Source organism: Suncus etruscus, chromosome 1 (genome assembly GCF_024139225.1).
Source record: "Suncus etruscus isolate mSunEtr1 chromosome 1, mSunEtr1.pri.cur, whole genome shotgun sequence".
In the NCBI taxonomy this organism is placed as follows: domain Eukaryota; kingdom Metazoa; phylum Chordata; class Mammalia; order Eulipotyphla; family Soricidae; genus Suncus; species Suncus etruscus.
This window is the reverse complement of record NC_064848.1, coordinates 138589268-138610674: the sequence shown is the minus strand read 5'-3', so window position 1 is coordinate 138610674 and position 21407 is coordinate 138589268. Positions and strand designations below refer to the sequence as shown.

The following is a 21407-nucleotide window of genomic DNA, read 5'->3' as shown; positions in this document are numbered from 1 at the left end:
GCCCAAATATTTTTAAAGGCTATTTTATTTTTTATTTTTGGGCCACACCTGGTACAGCTGTACTATCTCTCTGGTCTCTAAAAGGTTATTTTAGTTGTAAACTTTCTCAGAGAGGAGCTGGAGAAATAACTACAATGGGAATACTAAGTATGTAGAAGGTCCTAGTAGGGGTCTCAAACTCAATTTACCTAGGGGCCGCAGGAGGCAAAGTCGGGGTGATCCTTGAGTGCAAAGTCAGTAGTAAGCCTTGAACATTGGGGGTGTGACCCAAACAACTAAAACAAAAACAAAACAAAAAAAAGATTCCTCTAGGGCAGGGCCACAAAATGTTGTATGGAGGGCTGTTTGCGGCCCGCGGGCCGTGAGTTTGAGAGCCCTGTGACTAGAGTTTGATTTCTGGCTCTACATCTCCCATTCCTGTGCCACTGGGTGTGGTCCTGATAATTCCCAAAAGTTGAGTGGGACACTGGATATAGATATTTTTTAATTGGGAGAAATCTGTTATTGAAAAGTACACTTTGAAAGGGGTCATTATTCTCCAATTAGCTTATTCTGTAAGATGGATTTTCACAGTTTACATACAACAGTGCACATGTAGGAATTTGGGTGCCCTAAAGTTTAGTATACTATCACCTGACCTTAATTACCCATTTTCTCATGCAAAACATGGAGCAATTTATACCAAAAGACTAGAACCAGGGGGCTGGAGAGGTAGCATGGAGGTAGGGCATTTACCTTGCATGCAGAAGGATGGTGGTTTGAATTCCGGCATCCCATATGGTCCCCTGAGCCTGCCAGGAGCGACTTCTGAGCATAGAGCCAGGAGTGGCCCCTGAGCGCTGCCGGGTGTGACCCCAAACCAAAACAAAATAAAACAGAAAAGACTAGAATGTTGATTTAGATTTGTTTAGTTCCTGGGTAACTCCTGGGAGCCATGCTCTGAGGAGACTCACCGTTCCCATAGGCCCAATCATCGTTCATGCGGTGCCGTACTTTCTGGTAAATGGCTGACATGGTTTTCATGTTGCTTTTCCGCCACTGGCGCCCCAGGTACTTGGTCTGTATCTTTAGCAGCTTCAGGATATAAAGTTGTAGCATGGCCTGCTTGACCTTCAGGGCCCGCTTTAAGATGGGAGCTGATTTGAACACCACCAGCATCTGCCCATGAAAGACACACATGGGAGGGAAGTCAGATGGATGAGGAGGGTTCAAGTTTCTTGAAATATCTTTCTTTTTTTGGTAGGGTGAGGGTATACCCAGTTAAACTCAAGGGTTACACCTCACTCTGTGCTCAAGGCTCACTCCTGACAGTGATCAGGGCTCATAGGGGATGCTGGGGATTGAACTGGGTTGGCTGTGTGTAAGGCAAGTTCCTTACCTGCTGTGCTATCTCTCTCTGAGACCAGTTTCTTGGAATTTCTTTTTTTATTTATTTTTTGGTTTTTGGGTCACAGCCAGCAGTGCTCAGGGGTTTCTCCTGGCTCTATGCTCAAAAATCGCTCCTGGCAAGCTCAGGGGACCATATGGGATGCTGGGATTCGAACCACCATCCTTCTGCATGCAAGGCAAATGCTTTACCTCCATGCTATCTCTCCGGCCCCCTTACTAACAATTTTTTTTAAAATATTGTAAGGGGATTAGAGCAATAGTGCAGTGGGTAAAGTGCTTGTTTTGAATGTGGCTGACACGAGTAGGATCCAAAGCATCAGAAATGGTCTCCCGGGGATTGGAGAGATAGTCTGGAGGTAGAATGTTTGCCTTACATGCAGAAAGATGGTGGTTCGAATCCCAGCATCCCATATGGTCCCCTGAGCTTGCTAGGAGTGATTTCTGAATGTAGAGCCAGGCATAACCCCTGAGCACTGCCGGGTATGATTCAAAAAACAAAAACAAAAAGAAATGGTCTCCCAAGCCCCACCGGGTGTGACACCTGAGAAGAGAGCGTGGGGTAAGCCCTGAGCTCTGTCAATGTGGCCCCCATATGAAAAACAAATAAATGATAAAATTCAGTAAGGGCTGGAGGGATCAGATAGGAGATAAAGGGGCCAGAATGACAGCACAGCAGTAGAGCATTTGCCTTGCACGTGGCTGACCCAGGATGAATCCGTGTTTAATCCCCAGCATCCCATATGGTCCCCGAGCCTGCCAGGAGTGAGCACAGAGCCAGGAGTAATCCCTGAGCACCGCTGGGTATGGCCTAAAAAAAATAAAGGAAAAAAAGGGGGGCTGCCAGAGAGATAGCATGGAAATAGGGTGTTTGCCTTGTATGCAGAAGGATGGTGATTTGAATCCCGGCATCCCATATGGTGCCCCGGGCCTGCCAGGGGTGATTTCTGAACATAGAGTCAGAAGTGACCCCTGAGCAGGGCCAGGTGTGACCCAAATACCAAAATAAAATAAAATAAAAAACAAAAAAGGGAGTTAAAATACTTGCCTTGTATCCTGCCAATCCCTGTTTGAATCTCCAGCACCATGTATAAGTCTCTTGAGCACAGAGCCAAGAGTAGCCCTGGAGTATTTCTGGGTATGGTCCCCAAACCCACACATAAATAATCTAGCCAGATAAATGGTTTATTTATAATCCACCCTTCATGATCTGAGGACCTACTTACCATGGTTCTGGAATGCTTCCACTTGGTCAGTTTATTGAGCAGCCTCAGCAGGTTGATGCAGGAGAAGAGGTTCCTCCAGCAGAACTGGGTATTATCTCCAGACTCCTATAACAAGGTCTGCCCATTAGACCTCATTCCTGCAGAGACCTGGCAATCCCTGCTCGTCGAGGCAGGGCAGGAGATGCTGCCCCCTCACCTTCCTGCTCTCCATACTCAGAGGCCTCAGAGCACATATCTTTCATATGAAAACACACAGCGGCCACTCCTGAGGGCACCTACAGTAATAACTTAGGTGATACATGAACATCAAAACATGAAAACAATTTTTTTTTGGGGCCACACCCGGTGACGCTCAGGGGTTACTTCTGGCTATGCGCTCAGAAGTCGCTCCTGGCTTGGGGGACCATATGGGACGCCGGGGGATCGAACCGCGGTCCGTCTCCTAGGCTAGCGCAGGTAAGGCAGGCACCTTTACCTCCAGCGCCACCGCCCGGCCCGAAAACAATTTTTGTGTGTGTGCGTTTTTCTGCCTTCGAGCCAGAAAAGAGTGGGTAATAGTTCATCTTCATATACTCTGTACTTATAAAAGCTCTTTGTAATTTTGGTGGGGCTTAAGGGACCAAAACAGGGTCCCAAGAATGGAGTTTGGGTCAGCATAAGTATCCTACCTGTGGTACTATCTCTCTGGCCCCCTTCCTAGGAGCTATTCTGATAGATTTCAAAACATATTGGAGAGATCTGATATTAATTATGATTAATTCTAGTTTAGGCTTTTCTTTTTAGCCAAACCCTTCCCTCCTTTCTATTGCTGCAAGATGCTTAATTCTCTAGTACGGAAAGAAACAGGCAGACAGTTAATTGGTTAATCCTAACCAGGTGTTTCTCTTGTACGTTTTTTCTTTCTCTCCCCTCCTCTCTTTCTGTCTCTCTCTCCTCTGTCTGTCTGTCTGTCTGTCTCTCTTTGCCACACCCAGTCGTGCTCAGGATTTACTCCTGGCTCTGAGCTCAGAGATCACTCCTGGCATGTTTGAGGGATCATATAGGGTGCCAGGTATTGAACCCCGGTCAGCAGAGTTCAGTAAGAGTAAGCCTCTTGGGGCCGGGAAGGTGGCGCTAGAGTTAAGGTGTCTGCCTTGCAAGCGCTAACGTAGGACGGATCGCGGTTCGATCCCCCGGTGTCCCATATGGTCCCCCCAAGCCAGGAGCGATTTCTGAGCGCATAGCCAGGAGTAACCCCTGAGCCTCAAACGGGTGTGGCCCAAAAATCAAAAAAAAAAAAAAAAAAGAGTAAGCCTCTTACCCACTGTCCTATCTCTCCATCCCCACTTGTGCATTTCTTTTCTTTTTTCTTTTTTAGTTTTTGGGCCACATCCGGCGGTGCTCAGGGGTTACTCCTGGCTGTCTGCTCAGAAATAGCTCCTCGCAGGCACGGGGGACCATATGGGATGCTGGGAATCGAACTTGGGTCAGTCCCAGGTCGGCTACATGCAAGGCAAATGCCTTACCTCTGTGCTATAACTCCAACTCCTCTTAGAAGCATTTTAAAGATCAAACAGGAGTCCTTATAGATTTGGGGACATGTCAATACAAACTGGTCTCAGAAACTATATAAATCAATGAGCAAACATAATGGCCCAAATAATATCTTGGAAATTCCTCATTTATAATGTGGTAGCAGAATACAGGAGGAAGAGACTTGTCTAGAACTGAGCTGCTATCTAGTGAATGGAATATTTTCTCTATTGCTCTCTCAAATTATTTCGAAGCAAGGAAGAAAGTCACAGATCTAAAGGGGCAGGAACATTCAAGATTTGAAGGGGAAACATGTTGAGGTCACACCTAGTCATCCTCAGTGCTGGCTCTGTGCTCAGGGATCAGTCCTGGTGATGCTCAGGAGACCATATGTTATGCCAGGAACCCAAAGGATGGTCAGCTTCATGCAAGGCAAGTGCATTAGTCCCTGTACTATCTCTCTAGTTCCATCATGTTTTTTTTTGTTTTTTGTTTTTTTGTTTTAGGGCCACACCCGGCGGCGCTCAGGGGTTACTCCTGGCTGTCTGCTCAGAAATAGCTCCTGGCAGGCACGGGGGACCATATGGGACACCGGGATTCGAACCAACCACCTTAGGTCCTGGATTGGTTGCTTGCAAGGCAAACACCGCATTGCTATCTCTCCGGGCCCTCTAGTTCCATCATGTAAGATTTCTGAGAGTTTAAAGATTTCCTAAGAAATAAAACCAAAGGTCGGACCCAGAGAGATAGCACAGCGGCGTTTGCCTTGTAAACAGCCAATCTAGGACCTAAAGTGGTTGGTTCCAATCCCAGCATCCCATATGGTCCCCCGTGCCTGCCAGGAACTATTTTTGAATAGATAGCCAGGAGTAACCCCTGAGCACCGCCGGGTATGGCCCAAAAGCCAAAAAAAAAAAAAAAAAAAACCCCAAAAAACCCCAAAAAAATCAAAGGTCAAAGTTTCAGGGAAACTTATAGAGATTTTTTTTTTGAGCCACACCTGGCGGCGCCCAGGGGTTACTCCTGGCTGTCTGCTCAGAAATAGCTCCTGGCAGGCATGGGGGACCATATGGGACACCGGGATTCGAACCAACCACCTTAGGTCCTGGATCGGCTGCTTGCAAGGCAAACGCCGCTGAGCTATCTCTCCGGGTATAGAGATATTCTTTAGAAACATTCATATATTCCTTCCTGCAGTAAATGTTCAATATTGTGTTTAGAACTAATCTCAGGAGAGCCATCTGTTTCTCTGTGAGTTTCCACTATGGAGCAGCCAGTCTGGCCTGCCCCAAACAGATCATGTTCTTCTGTACACATGACATCTTATGTGGCTAAGAGGATGTATGTGTTTACTCTTTTCCTAGGAAAGAAGCAAAAGAAACACAAAACATAAGGGATGGCTTAGCATATTTCTGTTGTCAGCTTCCTTTATTCTGATTTCTAATATAAAAGTAGCACAAAAAGCCTTCAATTCCTTAGTGTTTCCAAGAAAAATATGGGAAGGTTGAAGACAGTATTGGAGCAGGCATCCCTGCTTTCCCGTAAGAAGAACTAGACCATTTGTAAGGTTTTTTTTTTTTGCTTGTACCATTCAGAAATTCTTGATACTTAACTTTCTCCAGTTGGCCTCAAATGACGTTCTGAGAATGAATAACATTTTGTGCCTGCCTTTCCCTCAGACTGCACTCTAAGAGTCCCAGGAAAGATGCTACTGTTCCTGCCTAAAAGTGGCCCCATGTGCAGGGGCCACTCTCCTTTCTCTCAGATTACGCTGATCTGCACTAATGACTGCAAGCAGCCCCCTTTCCTGTCTCCCAGATGCTACCTGGAGTGGACACTGAGTCAGCCCTGTGGTGTCTGTATGGAGCTTGGTTCAAACCTTCTGCCTTATTCTGATCCAATAGGACATGTTCCTTGTGTGCCTTTTCAGATTTGTTTGACTTGAGAGTTTTGTTTCTTTTTATTTAAGACAGGTTACTTATGTCTTGTGTGTTTGTATGTGTATGTGTGTAGTGGGGGGTGTTTCTTTCTTTCTTTCTTTTTTTTTTTGAGAAACAACAGAGTGTGTCTTCCTTTTGTACTGAAGAAAGCAGACTGGATAGATGCTGAGACAAGACTCAGCACTTAAGAGATTTATTTTGTGGGGCTGGAGAGATAGCATGGAGGTAGTGCGTTTGCCTTTCATGCAGAAGAACTGTGGTTTGAATCCCTGCATCCCATATGGTCCCCTGAGCCTGCCAGGAGCAATTTCTGAGCGTAGAGCCAGGAATAACCCCTGAGCGCTGCCGGGTGTGACCCAAAAACCAAAAAAAAAAAAAAAAAAAGAGAGAGAGAGAGAGAGAGGTTTATTTTGTGATCAGCAACAACTGGCCACATTCTCTTGTTCCTGGTACTTCATGTACATCAAAGTATGATTTACTTAGTTTGTGCTGGTTAAGTTAAAAAACAAAACAGGGCACACAGCTGACCCTGGTTTGATCTCCTGTACCATCTATGTCCTCTGAGTACTTCCAGGAGTGATCTCTGGGCACTGACGCAGAGTAAGCCCTGAGCACAACTAGGTGGACCAAACCCCTTTTCTGGGACCAGAAACCTATCCTTTGACAGCACTGCACAGTCATCAACCATTGCTGCGGTAACTCTGGAGCACTAAGCCAGGAGCCCCCCCACTGGCTGTGACACACACACAAAAAAACAAAAAACAAACAAAAAAAAAAAAACACCAAACCAACAAAAGCTAAAAAAAATAAAACATTTGTCTGTTTACTCTCACCAATCAACAGTTTCTTGCACACACCTTGAATATGTAGATTCAGTTCAAGGGCCATGTCCTACCCCTTCAGAGCATCCCCGAGGCACGACAAGGATTCTGTTCTCAAAGATCCATTCATAGTTCAGCTGAGTGAGCCAAACTAAATAAAAACCCCAGGCTTATGCCAATTATGTGGATAATTAACTCAAAAGGTGGTGGAAAAAACAGAGTCTTTTTCCCTTCTGACTGAAGGAAGTATTGGTTAGAAGCTGCGCATAAGAAGAGACTCAGCTGTTTAGTCCAATTCTGCATTTATAGGCGCAAATAAGGAAGCCCAGAGAGGAAAAGGGACTTGCTTGAGGTCATATGAAAAGTGTCCCATCCAGAGTTTGAACCTAGTTCTCTAGTCCTTGGTGAATCCTAAGATTCTCTATTTACAATTTATATTCTAGATGAGCTTCTAGAATCCTAGACATGGTAGATGATTTCGTTTCTTTTTTTTTTTTTTCCTTTGGGCCTTCCTGTGGAGACCAGAAGGCCTGCTGGACAAATTCTGAAAGAGCTGTAACACTGGTAGATGATTTCTGAAAGAAAATTTGGATTGGTCCTCTGCTTTCTTGATTCCTTGAAGACCTAATGGCAGCGAAGCCTTTTCTTTTCTTTTTAAAAATATGTATGTAATCACGGTCAAATTACAAAGTTATTCATTATTGGTTTCAGGCATATAATATTTCAACACTGATCCCTTCACCAGTGTCTATTTCCCTCACTAATGCCTCCCCACTCGTTTCCCCCGCTCATTCATGAGTCTGGAGAAAACTTTTTCCTCCTTCTATTTTTTTTTTTTTTGAGAGGGGGGGCTAAAGGCATATCCAGTAGTATTCAGGGTTATTCCTGACTCTGAATTCATAAATTATTTCAGGCAGGCTTGGAGTCCATGTGGGATGCCAGGTCTGCTATGTGCAAGGGAAACACCCAATCCACTTTGCTATTTCTCTGGCTTGAGAGCTTGTTCTTATGTCCTACTATAATTCTTTTGTTTTTTTTTTGGGCCATACTCGTGACACTCAGGGGTTCTTCCTAGCTCTGCGCTCAGAAATTGCTCCTGGCAGGCTCAGGGGACCATATGGGATGTCAGGATTTGAACTACCATCCTTCTGCATACAAGGCAAACGCCCTGCCTCCATGCTATCTCTCCAGCCCAGGTATTTTCTTTTTCGGCCCTGGTATTTTTTTGTTTTGTTTTGTTTTGTTTTTTTTTGTTTGTTTTTGGGCCACACCAGGTGACGCTCAGGGGTTACTCCTGGCTATGCGCTCAGAAGTCGCTGCTGGCTCGGGGGACCATATGGGACGCCGGGGGATCGAACCGTGGTCCGTCGTAGGCTAGCGCTGGCAATGCAGACACCTTACCTCTAGCGCCACCGTACTGGCCCCGGCCCCGGTATTTTTATAATAAAAAAAAAACCTTTGAAATTCTGTTTAGTCTACGGCCATACCACCCTGAATGCGCCTGATCTCATCTGATCTCGGAAGCTAAGCAGGGTCGGGCCTGGTTAGTACTTGGATGGGAAACCACTTGGGAATACCGGGTACTGTAGGCTTAAAAAAAAATAAATTGGGGCCGGGAAGGTGGTGCTAGAGGTAAGGTGTCTGCTTTGCAAGCGCTAGCGTAGGACCGACCTCAGTTCGATCCCCCTGCATCCCATATGGTCTCCCCAAGCCAGCAGCGACTTCTGAGCGCATAGCCAGGAGTAACCCTTGAGTGTTAAACGGGTGTGGCCCAAACACCAAAAACCAAAAAAAGAAATCTGTTTAAAGAAAATCCCATAGGAACCCAGACAATGGTTCAGTAGCTTAAAGTGCCCTCTGGGAAGTGCAAAGCTGTGAGTTTAAACCCTGGTACTACCTATATGTGCCCAAACTACCCTGACCACCCCCCATTAGTCCCTGTTGAGGGAGGAGTAAATCCTATATTCTTAAATAACAGTACACTTATGGCTTTAAACGAATTCCTTGAGCCTGAAGGATATCAAATAAATTCATAACAACATTAAACTATTCTCAGTACAAAAATAATCAGTTTGGGTAAATATCCCTCCTCCTCTTTTTTGGTTTTTGGGCACACATGGTGACGCTCAGGGCTTACTCCTGGCTATGCATTCAGAAATCGCTCCTGGCTTGGGAATCATATGGGACGCCGGGGATCGAACTGCACTATATCCTTGGTTAGCACGTGCAAGAGGCCTTACCTCCTGTGTGACCACTCTGGCCCTAAATATTCCTTATATGCACTACAGAAACTGTATGTGGGAAACTTGTTACTTATGCCCACATTTGAATCTAGGGAATTACTGAAAATTTAAGATTAATCCAAAAAGAAAGAAAGAAAGAAAAATTAACAAGTTCATAGTTGCCAAATAAAACCACCAGGTGGCACTGTTGCTTAACAGAAATCAGGGGCCCTTGTTCAGAATTTTTATTTTATTTATTTATTTATTTTGTTTTTGGGCCACACCTGGTGGTACTCAGGGGCTACTCCTGGCTATCTGCTCAGAAATAGCTCCTGGCAGGCACAGGGGACCATATGGGACGCCGGGATTCGAACCAACTACTTTAAGTCCTGGGTCGGCTGCTTGCAAGACAAATGCCGCTGTGCTATCTCTCCGGCCCAATTGTTTTATTTTTTAATTCTATTACGTTTTGCCACACTGGCAGCACTCAGGGGTTACACTTTATGGCCACATTTATTGCTCAAACAATGAACTCTCTATACTCAATTCTATATATAGGAATTAAACTTTCTTGTCTCTTCCAATGTATCTTTTAGGATACAAGCAAAAAATTATCAAAATAGAGAATGGAACAATAGTACAGTGGGCCCAAATTCGATCCCCGGCATCCCATATGGCACCCTGAGCCTGCGAGGTGATTTCTGAGTGCAGAGTCAGAAATAACCCAGGAACTGCCTAGTGTGGTCCCAAAACAAAACAAAAGACAGTCACACTCTGTCCCAACACCGAACAATTAACTTAGGGCACAGCTGCTTCTAATTATGACTTTGTCATCTGTAAACCACTGGGGTGGCCCAAACCTCCCCCCCCCCCAAATAAGAAGAACAAGAATAATTCAATAATTTTGGGCTGGAGTGATAGTATAGCACGTAGGGTGTTTACCTTCTGATCTAGGTGTGGCCCAAAAATATTTTAATAATTCTTATTTGGGGGGGCGGTCACATCTGACGGTTCTCAGGCATTACTCCTGGCTCTGTACTTGGGAATCATTCTGGCACGTTCAGGAGACCATATAGGATGCCAGGGCTCAAACCACTCGCATATGGATCAGCCACATGCAAAACAAACACGCTACCCATGCACTATAACTCTGGCCCCTCTGTGATTCTTTCAACCCCATACCACAGAAGACACATCACTATTTTTGTAAGATATAATTATCTGTTGCGTTAGTGTGGAACTGGGGGCTATGTTCTACAGTCATGGTAGGTGATAAGGATCAAACTTAGAACCTTACACATGCCAGGAATGTGCTCTATCCCTTGAGTCACATACCTAGCCCCCTAATAGCTTTTCTTTTGTGGTTTTTTTTTTGGGGGGGGTCACACCCGGCAGTGCTCAAGGGTTACTCCTGGCTCCATGCTCAGAAATTGCTCCTGGCAGGCATGGGGGACCATATGGGACGCCCAGGTTCGAACTGATGACCTTCTGCATGAAAGGCACACGCCTTACCTCCATGCTCTCTCTCCGGCCCTAGATTTTTTTTTTTTTTAACCGCATTTGTCTGTGCTCAGGGCTTACTCCTAGTTCTGTGCTCAACATCCCTCCTGGTCATGCTCCTCAGGGAACTTATATGAGGCACTGGAAATTAAAATTAGGTCAGCCATAACAGTTGTTAGTGCAGTTATTTCTCTAACTGAACTCACCACTCTTTGTGGTAAGCTTCATATCATGGAAGGTTCAGCCCCCATTTCTACTGTCATGACAATGCTAGTGAGTGAGAGAAATAGAATGCCCATCTCGAATACAGGCAGGGGGCGGGGTGGAGGGAGGGGGGGCACTGGTGGCAGGAAGGTAGCACTGGTGAAGAAGGGTATACTTTTTATGACTGAAACCCAACTACAAACATGTTTGTAATCATGGTGCTTAAAGATATTATTTAAAAAGAAAAAAATACATATATAGCTTCGAGACCTTGGTTTTTGCACCGACCCTAGGATAATAGTCTTTCTTTATATATATATATATATATATATATATATATATTTTTTTTTTTTTATTTAAACACCTTGATTACATACATACATGATGGTGTTTGGGTTTCAGTCATGTAAAGAATATAATAGTCTTTTTTAAAAAAATCATTTAACATAATACACCACATCATTTAAAAGAAATATTAAAATCATAATAAATCAAAAAAAATTGGGTCAGCCACAAGCAAAGCATTATCTGTTGTACTATCATTCTGCTGCACTTATCATTTAAGAATGTGCTATTCTGGGCCAGAGAAATAGCATAGCAGTAGGGAGTTTGTCTTGCACACAGCTGATCCAGGACAAATGGTGGTTTGAATCCCTCCCATATGGTCCCCGTGCCTGGCAGGAGTGATTTCTTTTTTTTTCCTTTTTGGTTTATGGGCCACACCCAGTGACACTCAGGGGTTACACCCGACTTTGCGCTCAGAACTCCTTTCTGGCTTGGGGGACCATATGGAACGCTGGGGATCGAACCATAGTCCGTCCTGGATCAGCCACATGCAAGGCAAATGTCCTACCGCTGTGCCACTGCTCTGCCCCCCCTCCCCCGGAAGGATTTCTGAGCACAGAGCCAGAAGTAACCTCTGAGGACTGCCGGGTGTTACCCCCCACCCCAAAAAAAATGCGCTATCCTGGGGCTGGAGTAATGGCACAATGGTAGGTTGCACGCGGTCAACCTGGAACAGACCACAGTTCAATTTCTGGCATCTCATATGGTCCCCAGAGCCTGCCAGGGATGACTTCTGAGCGCAGAGCCAGGAATAACCCCTGAGCAGCACTGGTTGTGACCCAAAAACAAACAAACAAAAGAAGAATATGTTATCCTGGCTTTGCACTCAGGGATTACTCTTATCTGTTGTACTATCTCTTGGATCCCATAATACATTTTTTTAAATATAAAATCTGGTAATATTAAAGTTGGGAGACAAAGGGTGGTGGTCCACCTGGATGCTATCATCTAAATATCCAATATTTATTGTGGTTTCTCTATGTTAAAGATATACGTATATTAAAAAAGACATACATAAAATGGTAAACTATATAATTTCCAGAGATATAAGAATGAAAGCGATATTTCCTTATTCAGGGAATTTAAAGTCAAAAACAGTTACAGATAGACAATTATAAAAAACAGGGTGAGGGTGCAGGCCGAGTTTATGTGTGATGAGCTAACACTTGACCTTCAATATCCTATTTACCAGTCAAGTTTCATGAAATTCAGAATAGCTCGAAGTGTCTTTTGGGATTTGCCTAAGACTTTTTCCAGGATAAATAACTTTCTGGGTCATCCTTTTGTGGCTCCATTAGCCTGAGAGATACCTAGGCCAGGTAACCTTCTAAAGGCCACACTCCTGGGAGTTTTAACCTACACAAATGAGACGTGAATTGCCTGGAGCCCAGGAGAAAGCAGCATAAAGAATGACAGATGATTGTTTGGGCTAGCCAGAAAAGATCCTCTTGCAATTCGGCACAGATGTTCACACTCAGTTGCAGCCTCATTATCATTCCAAATTTCTTCCTCCTTAGTGTTTTTCACTGACCCTTTTCACTTCTCTGCAAAATACTTTGCTCAGCTCTTCCAAATCTTTCTCAACTGGCTCAGCAACTCTGAAGCTCTCCTGCCTCTGTGCTTTTGCCAATATTCCTTTATTGATCTGAGAGTCTCAAATCAGGGTATTGTGAGGTTAAAGAAGAAGTGGATGAGAGTCTTTGCCACCTGGCAGTTTCAAAGATGACCAAATTCCCATTTGCTTACCAGACTCTCTGTAGTCAGCTCTGGCAGATCCTGGATGGTACAGCCAGGGTAATCCAGGACCGAGATGCTGTAAAAGGCAGAGAGAACAGGCTGGAGGTAAATGGTAAAGAAGAAAAGACAGTATTTGAAAGGGCAGGAGTTTTTTTCTCTCTCTGTAGCAGACCCCATGTAATTCCCAACTTGCTTGGTGAAATTGGGGTTCTGGTGCCAGGTTACTCCAGCTCCTCTCATCTCCTCAACCATTAGAGACTTATCAGAGTTCTTTCATGTAGCAGCAATAGCTAGCTGCCCCTCTTGCCTTTCTCCTTTCTTAAAAGGAATATGTAAATTGTGATTAATTTTCCTCCATTTAAGGATATGCTTATGAGTCTGCATGAAAAGTATAGTGCACTCATAGATGCTGTCCAAACTTACTCCATTCAGTCTGGGGCTATGAGGATAAAGGCCTCACCTGTGTCTCACTAGATGGAGTGAGTGTGTGTGTGTGTGTGTGTGTGTGTGTGTGTGTGTGTGTGTGTGTGTGTGTGTACTATGAGGTTTATTCACTGGCGGGCTAAGACTAGGCAAAAACATCTGAAATCTGTGTGTGTGTGTGTGTGTGTGTGTGTGTGTGTGTGTGTGTGTGTGTGTGTACTATGAGGTTTATTCACTGGTGGGCTAAGACTAGGCAAAAACATCTGAAATCAGCCCCGATCAAGGTCTTAAGAATATTTATATAGGGGACCAGATAGCACAATGGTCAGGCATTTCCCTTGCGTGTGGCCAACCTGGGACAGACCCAGTTTGATTCCTAGCATACCATAAGATCCCCTGAACTTGCCAGGAGCAATTTCTGTGCACACAGAGCCAGGAGTAACCCCTGAGCATTGCCAGGAGTGGGTCCAAAACCACTCAATAAGTAAACCTTTAAAAAAATAGAATATTTATAAAGAATACTAATGCCACAGCTCATCTGTTCTTATCAATCACACAGTAGTGGCATAGCAGGGAGATTACATCATAGCATATTGTCAGGCATCTCAGCTTAAAAGGTTTTGATATTGGTTTTGGCCCACACCCAAATGTGTTCAGGGCTTACTTCTGGCTCTGTGTATAATAATCACTCTCAACAAGGCTTGGTGGGAATGTATATGTGGTGTGATGGACTGGACCTGGGCTGGCCACATGCAAGGCAAGTGCTCTACCTACTGTATAGTCTCAGTTGTATTAATTATTAATTATCTAGTCCTAGTAGTGTGGAGTCCCTTTCCAGATTTTTTTTTTTTTTTTTTGGTTTTTGGGCCACACCCGGCGTTGCTCAGGGGTTACTCCTGGCTGTCTGCTCAGAAATAGCTCCTGGCAGGCACGGGGGACCATATGGGACACCGGGATTCGAACCAACCACCTTTGGTCCTGGATCGGCTGCTTGCAAGGCAAATGCCACTGTGCTCTCTCTCCGGGCCCCTCCTTTCCAGATATTTTTAATGGCAGATTTAGGGAATGATCCCAGAGGCAATTACTAGAGAAAATTGAAGACTTGGGAATCTTTCTGCAATAAGGTCAACCCACTTATTGACCATAATAAGATCAACCACAATAAGATCAACCTAGTTTGGGGAATCCACTTTCTCAATCCAAGGAGCAACTACAAGGAGCAAGTTGCACTCCTCTGCTGTGAGCCCAGGAAACAGACCCAAGTCAGCAGGAAAATAAGATGCAGAGTAATGTCAGGGTCATTGTCACTGAACAAATGATAGCGCTCTTTCTTACTGGTTCTCCTTTCTTACTGTACAGTAAGGAATCTGGTTAGGCTCATCTCTGATTCCAACATTTAATGCTGTACTATTATTCTGGCCTCAGGCTCCACTTTTAGTGTAGTTTGTTTTGGGGCCATACCTGGTAGGCCTCAGGGTTTACTTCTGGCTCTATGCTCAGAAATCACTTCTGGCAGGCTTGGGGAACCACATGGGATGCTGGGGATCGAACCCAGGTCAGCTGCATGCAAGACAAATGCCCTACCTGCTATGCCCCAAACATTTTCTTTTATTTTAATTTTGGGGCCACACCCTGCAGTGCTCACGAATCCAGGCAGGCTTGGGAGAATTTATGGGAAACATCCTCCCCGCTGTGCTACCACAATAGTCCTGGATCCACTATTTTTTAAGGGTCTCTATGTAGTTAGGAAAAACAAAACAAAACAAAAGATAAACATTCTCTAATGTTTCCTCCAGACAGAAAGTGTGTAAAGACCAATCACTGTGTTCATCTTTTTCTTTCTTTCTTTTTTTTGGGGGGGTTTTTGGGTCACACCAGCAATGCTCAGGGGTTATTCCTGGCTCTACGCTCAGAAATCGTCCCCAGCAGGCTCAGGGGACCATATGGAATGCCGGGATACGAACCAGCGACCTTCTGCATGCAAGGTGAATGCCTTACCACTGTGCTATCTCTCCAGCCCCACACTGTGTTAATCTTTTTGGCTTTTGGTTTTGGGCCACACTGGCCAGTACTCAGGGGTCATCCTGGCATGCTCAGAGGATCATATATCCCTGAATTTGATATGATCAACTGGGGGATCAAATCAGAGTTGGCTGCATGCAAAGCAATAGTCTTAACCTTCATGCTGTGCTACCTCTCCAGTCTTAACAGTTGCTTAGAAAAGCACTATGAGAGGCTGAAGAGATGGCAGAAGGAGAAGGCACATTTGCTTTGCATGTAGCCAACCCTGGTTTAATCCCTGGCATTGTCTAAACCGCTTATTCCACAACTTGTTCCACAAAGCTCTATGATACAGAAAGGATCAGTCTCATTTAACAACAAAATATATAGCCTGGTGAAGGGGGGTGTACTTTGTTTTTAATGACTGAAACCAAACTACGAACATGTTTGTAACCATGGTGCTTAAATAAAGAAATTAATAAAAATAATTTAAAAAATATACGTAGCAGGGGCCAAAGAGATAGCATGGAGGTACAGCATTTGCCTTGCATGCAGAAGGACAGTGGTTCGAATCCCGGCATCCCATCTGGTCCCTAGAGCCTGTCAGGAGTGATTTCTGAGTGTAGAGCCAGGAGTAACCCCTGAGCGCTGCCAGGTGTAACCCAAAAACCAAGTAAAAAAAATAATGTATTGCTTAGATTACAAAGTGAATGGCAAATCCAGGTCATGAACCAGGTCTCGTGACCAGAGATTCTAATGAAGGTGTATATTTTTAAAATTACATGGAAGTAGGCTATCTCTCTATTTGGCAATGATAACGTCTCTTAGTCTCTCTTTATTAATTGCAAGTATCAGAGCAGTGATAATTTAGGAAATATGCCTCCAGTGAACTCTGATTAGCCTGCTACAAGTCCCAGTAAAGTAGCAAACTAAAAAAAAAAAAGGACCCGCATTACTCCCTCACTTCCCAAGTCCCCAATTGGCTAGAGGAATAAAAAGATATTCTGGGAGCCAGTGAGGTGGCGCTAGAGGTAAGGTGTCTCTGCCTTGCAAGTGCTAGCCAAGGAAGGACCGTGGTTCGATCCGCCCCCCGCGCCCCATATGGTCCCCCCAAGCCAGGGGCAATTTCTGAGCGCTTAAGTGACCCCTGAGCATCAAACGGGTGTGGCCCCCAAAAAACAAACAAACAAAAAAAAACCCAACAACAAAAACAACACACAAAAAAAAGATATTCTGATTCTACTTCTGGGTTTTGCTCAGGGTTCACCCCTGGCAGTGCTCAGGGGACCATATGGGTGCTGGGATCAAACCCTGGTTAGGTGCATTCAAGGCAAGCACAGTCACCCATATTAATAAGTGTGTGTGTGTGTGTGTGTGAGAGAGAGAGAGAGAGAGAGAGAGAGAGAGAGAGAGAGAGAGAGAGAGAGAGAGAGAGAGAGAGAAGAGAGATTCTGGGGATTGAACCTAAGGCCTCACACATGCAAGGCCTCCTACTGCGGAGCACTAGAGCAGACACATCCCTGGTCTTACAATAAATTAATCCTGAGCAAGTTAATTAAACTTTCTAAATTTGTTTCTTAATTGGTAAAATGATAATGAACTTGGAATATCTCTTAGCATTGCTAAGGAAATGAAATGGAAATGGGGGGCCGGCGAGATAGCATGGAGGTAAGGTGTTTGCCTTCCATGCAGAAGGACGGTGGTTCGAATCCCGGCATCCCATATGGTCCCCCGAGCCTGCCAGGGGCGATTTCTGAGCATAGAGCCAGGAGTAACTCCTGAGTATTGCCGGAAAAACCAAAACCAAAAGCAAAACCAAAAACCAAAAACCAAAAACCAAAAAACAAAAAAAAAGAAGAAAAAAGAAATGGAAATGGAAAAAAAAAAACCATATTTTTTGTTTGTTTGTTTTTGGGCCACACCTGGTAATGCTCAGGGGTTATTCCTGGCTATGCGCTCAGAAATCGCTCCTAGTTCTGGAGACCATATGGGATGCTGGGGGATGGAACAGAGGTCTATCCTAGGTAGCCGCATGCAAGACATGCCCTACCATTGTGCCACTGCTCTGGCCCTAAGGGAAAAGAATATATTTTTAAAAATACAAATAGAAGAGCAAGAGAAATAGTATAGTGATAGGACACTTATTTTACATGTTACCAAGCTGGCTTTGATTACCAGAACCACAAATTGTCCCCTGAGCTGACCAGAAGTGATCCCTTAGCTCAAGGCCAGGAGTAAGACCTGAGCACCACTAGTATGGCAAAAACAACAACAACCCCCCCCCAAACAAAAACCACAAAAAGATCTAAGTGTCTATTATTTATCTTAAATAAAAATTTTGTATGATGGGGGCCAGAGAGATAGCATGGAGGTAAGGCATTTGCCTTGCATGCAGAAGGACAGTGGTTGGAATCCGGGCATCCCATATGGTCCCCTGAGCCTGCCAGGAGCGATTTCTGAGTATAGGGTCAGGAGTAGTCCCTGAGGGCTGCCAGGTGTGACCCAAAAACAAACAAAAAATTTGTATATTTTACAGTTGAACAATAGTCTAATTTATCTGACTTATGAGTTATATTAAGATCATGGCTATGAGATAGAAGGCTGTTTTAGAAAAGTATTTTTTTCTAAATCCTTGTGGATCAGTCATGGGACTGAAACTTCATTGTTGCAGTTTCATATCTTTGACTCATTTTTCAAAAAAAGATACAATTCTTCTGTGAAGAGGCCAAGCATATCTCTCAGCAGCTAACACTTTAAAGAAATTAAATTTAACCATGACAGCCGTAAGACAAAAGAGACTGGGAACATTGGAAAAATAGAAAGGCTCATAGATGTGATTTTTCTCAACCATCCCAACTTACCCTTTGAACTAAAACTGTCTATAGCACATACCTGTTCTTGGCTGTGATGTAGGACAAGATATTTTGATTGAAGAACTTCAAGATCAGTGGAATGCAGTTGGCAAATACCAGATGTTGTGACACATATTCAAACTGAAATAAAAGATTGAAGCGGAAAGTGCTGCTTATTTGTGGAGAGTCTAAAAGGTATCCACAAGGAAAAAAAGGAGGAAAGGACTAAGAATATTCACTGGAGGGGCTGAAGTGATAGCACAGAGGGGAGGGCATTTGCCTTGGATGCAGCAGACCTGGTTCCCTGGTTCGATCTCTGGCATCCCTTATGGTCCCTTGTGCCTACCAGGAGTAACTTCTGAGTGCAGAACTAGGAGTGAACTCTTAGTGCTGCTTGGTATAGCCCCCAAACAAAATCAAACAAACAGTCCATAGGATTCATGTTATTAATTTTTGTTATTAGTAATTATTTTATGAGTAATTGTTATTACTATCTTGGAGCTGCGAAATCATTAGGCAGAGCTTCTGATGTGGAGGGGACAATCTGCAGTGTGCCTATGCTACAAAGTACTGACCAAAGCACAAAACATAAGCAAGCTGGAAAGAAAAGCCAACTCTAGGGACGTAGAGTTAGTACAGCAGGTAAGGTGCTTGCTTGCCTTGCATGCTTCCAACCCAGGTTCCATCCCTGGTATGCCTATGGTCTCCCAAGCACTATTAGGAATAATTTCTGAATACAGAACCAGGATTAACCTTGGAGCATAACGGGGTATATCAGCTACATGAAGAAGAGGAGGAAGGAGGAAGAGGAAAAGGGAGGGGGAAGGGAGGAGAAGAAGGAAAAGGAGGAGGAGGAGGTGAAGGAGAAATAGGAGGAGAAAGAGGAGGTGGAAGACGAAGAAGAGGAGGAAGAGAAAGAGGAAGAAGAGGAAGAGGAAGAAGAAGAAGAACAACAACAACACCTGACTATAGATTAGAGTTGCTGACTCGAGGAGGAGGAGGAAGAGAAAGAAGAGGAGGAAGAGAAAGAAGAGGAAGAACAACAGCACCTGACTCCAGATAGAATTGCTGTGGTATTTGTTCCTAAACTCAACAAGGAAAGGAAGACTCCGTAAGGGTGTTGATTTCCAGACTAATCTCTGGCTGAGAGTTTCAACTGACTGACAGTGTAGAGATAGGACAGCTGACTCTGGAACTGCTGGCATCACTCAGTCTGCCTGGAGCATGTTCAGAGGGGGGGGGGTCATCATTTATTTATTTATTTATTTTTGGGCCACACCCGGCTATGCTCAGGGGTTATTCCTGGCTATCTGCTCAGAAATAGCTCCTGGCAGGCACGGGGACCATATGGGACACCGGGATTCGAATCAACCACCTTAGGTCCTGGGTCAGCTGCTTGCAAGGCAAACACCGCTGTGCTATCTCTCCGGCAATATCCCCATTTTTAGAATCTCACTATCTTGCTACTTGAATTAACAATAACCCTTTGTTGGGGCTGGAGCGATAGCACAGTGTTAGGGACCTGGATAGACCCTGGTTCGATTCCTGGCATCCCAGATGGTTCCCCTAAGCCTGCCAGGAGTGATTTCTGAGGGCAAAGCCAGGAGTAGCCCCTGAGTGCCACCGGGTGTGACAAAAAAAATAATAAACCATGGGGCTGGAGAGATAGCATGGAGGTAAAGCGTTTGCCTTTCATGCAAGAGGTCATCGGTTCGAATCCCAGCGTCCCATATGGTCCCCTGTGCCTGCCAGGAGCAATTTCTGAGCATGGAGCCAGGAGTAACCCCTGAGCACTGCCGGGTGTGACCCAAAAACCACAAAAAAAAAAAAAAAAAAAAAAAAATAATAAACCAACAACAAACAAACAAACAAAAACAACAGCTCTTTGCTCCAAGATCTCTCTGATGTGAAGACTAGGGCAGAGGAGCTCTCTTTTGGTCTGTTGCATCTGGAGACGACTTGTGTCCAGGTGTCCAGGGAGATCTAATGGGGCAAGTCATTGAGTAGCAGCTCAACTGGATTTTGTCCCTAATACTAAGGAGCATCAGTCACGCATTGTCATTAGCTCTAAAATTTAAATGTTTAAATCTGGGCTAAACATGGCAGAAAAGTGATGGAAACTTCATTTCAGTTTGAAGGGGTCTGTGGTTTTGCTAAGCTGCACTAGTAAGAAAGCACACAACCAGGCCTATAAAGCCACCCTCCTGTCTGTCTTTCCACATGCTTCCCATCAAAGGGAGCAGACAGAAGCACGCATCCCCTGTTCTCTGCTCTTCTCACTGGGAATGCTAGCTCCAACCCACCCACCCTCTCCTCCTCCCAGCCCTACTAGTAGCTGCTTAGCAAACACTGGCAGAAGTGGGAGTACCCAGAACACCCTGACACATTCCAAGATGTCTTGGAACTTACTCAAGCATAAAGTACTCTGGTTACATCCAACCTGCCATCACCACAGCCTGAAGGGGCCTTCCCGAACTCTAAGGACCCAACTTCTAGCATCAAGCTTGATTCTAACTTCTTAGGAGGAAAAATGAAGTTGCTTCTTTAGGAATGAGAATTCTCCCTTCTCCTTCTGGGCTCTACACAGAGCCATCCATCCATTCATGGCACTTATATTACATCTCAGCATTACCCACAGAATCAAACTCAGACTCGTTAGAAGTCAGAGAATGGGAATGCAGGGTAACATTTTTCAAACTCAGTTTTCTCAACTAGATAACAGAGTAAATAAGAGCTATCTCATAGGATTGGGAATTAAATGAGACCATATGAGCTTCCCAGAATGAGACTTAACAAATAAGCAGGGTGCATGACAGGTGTTCAGTACTTGTATCTAGTCAGGGACATGCTGACCTGTATTCTGCTTCCTGAAACAGCCAGGCTGCATCACCTACCCCAAGCCCAGAAGAAACTTCAGGAACAGCTAACTGCTCTCCAAAGGCCTCTGCTCTGTTCCCCCAGACTTTCTCAAAATATAGGGCTTTCCTTTTTAAAAAAAAAATTTTTTTTTATTTTAGGGCCACACCTGGCAGCACTCAGTGGCTACTCCTGGCTCTGCACTATAAATTGCTCCTGGCAGGCTTGGGGGACCTGATGAGATGCCAAGAATCGAACCCACTTCGGCTCCATGCAAGGCAAACTCCTTACTGTTGTGCTATTACTCTGGCCTCTAGGACTTTCTTTTCAAAATGCTTCAACATTTTGTACCCTGGTGGTTTCTCCCTAATTCTTAGGACTC

At 44.6% G+C, this 21407-nt stretch overlaps 1 protein-coding gene and 2 non-coding genes across 3 annotated transcripts in view; 1 reads left to right on the top strand and 2 right to left on the bottom strand.

Annotated features, from left to right (window-relative positions):
- The window catches only part of STRIP2 (striatin interacting protein 2), a 63309-nt gene that overhangs the window by 4988 nt on the left and 36914 nt on the right, over positions 1 to 21407 (bottom strand). The window contains exons 17-20 of the mRNA XM_049774322.1: positions 18210 to 18310; positions 12903 to 12969; positions 2613 to 2717; positions 954 to 1158 (exon numbers count right to left, since the gene is read on the bottom strand). Of these exons, the coding sequence (XP_049630279.1) occupies positions 954 to 1158; positions 2613 to 2717; positions 12903 to 12969; positions 18210 to 18310 (478 nt within the window). The remainder of the gene's footprint in view (positions 1 to 953; positions 1159 to 2612; positions 2718 to 12902; positions 12970 to 18209; positions 18311 to 21407) is intronic.
- On the bottom strand, positions 7388 to 7449 carry LOC126030111 (U7 small nuclear RNA). Its single transcript, XR_007503075.1, has one exon. It is a non-coding gene; the product is annotated as a U7 small nuclear RNA (small nuclear RNA).
- Positions 8359 to 8477, top strand: LOC126033461 (5S ribosomal RNA). Its single transcript, XR_007504453.1, has one exon. It is a non-coding gene; the product is annotated as a 5S ribosomal RNA (ribosomal RNA).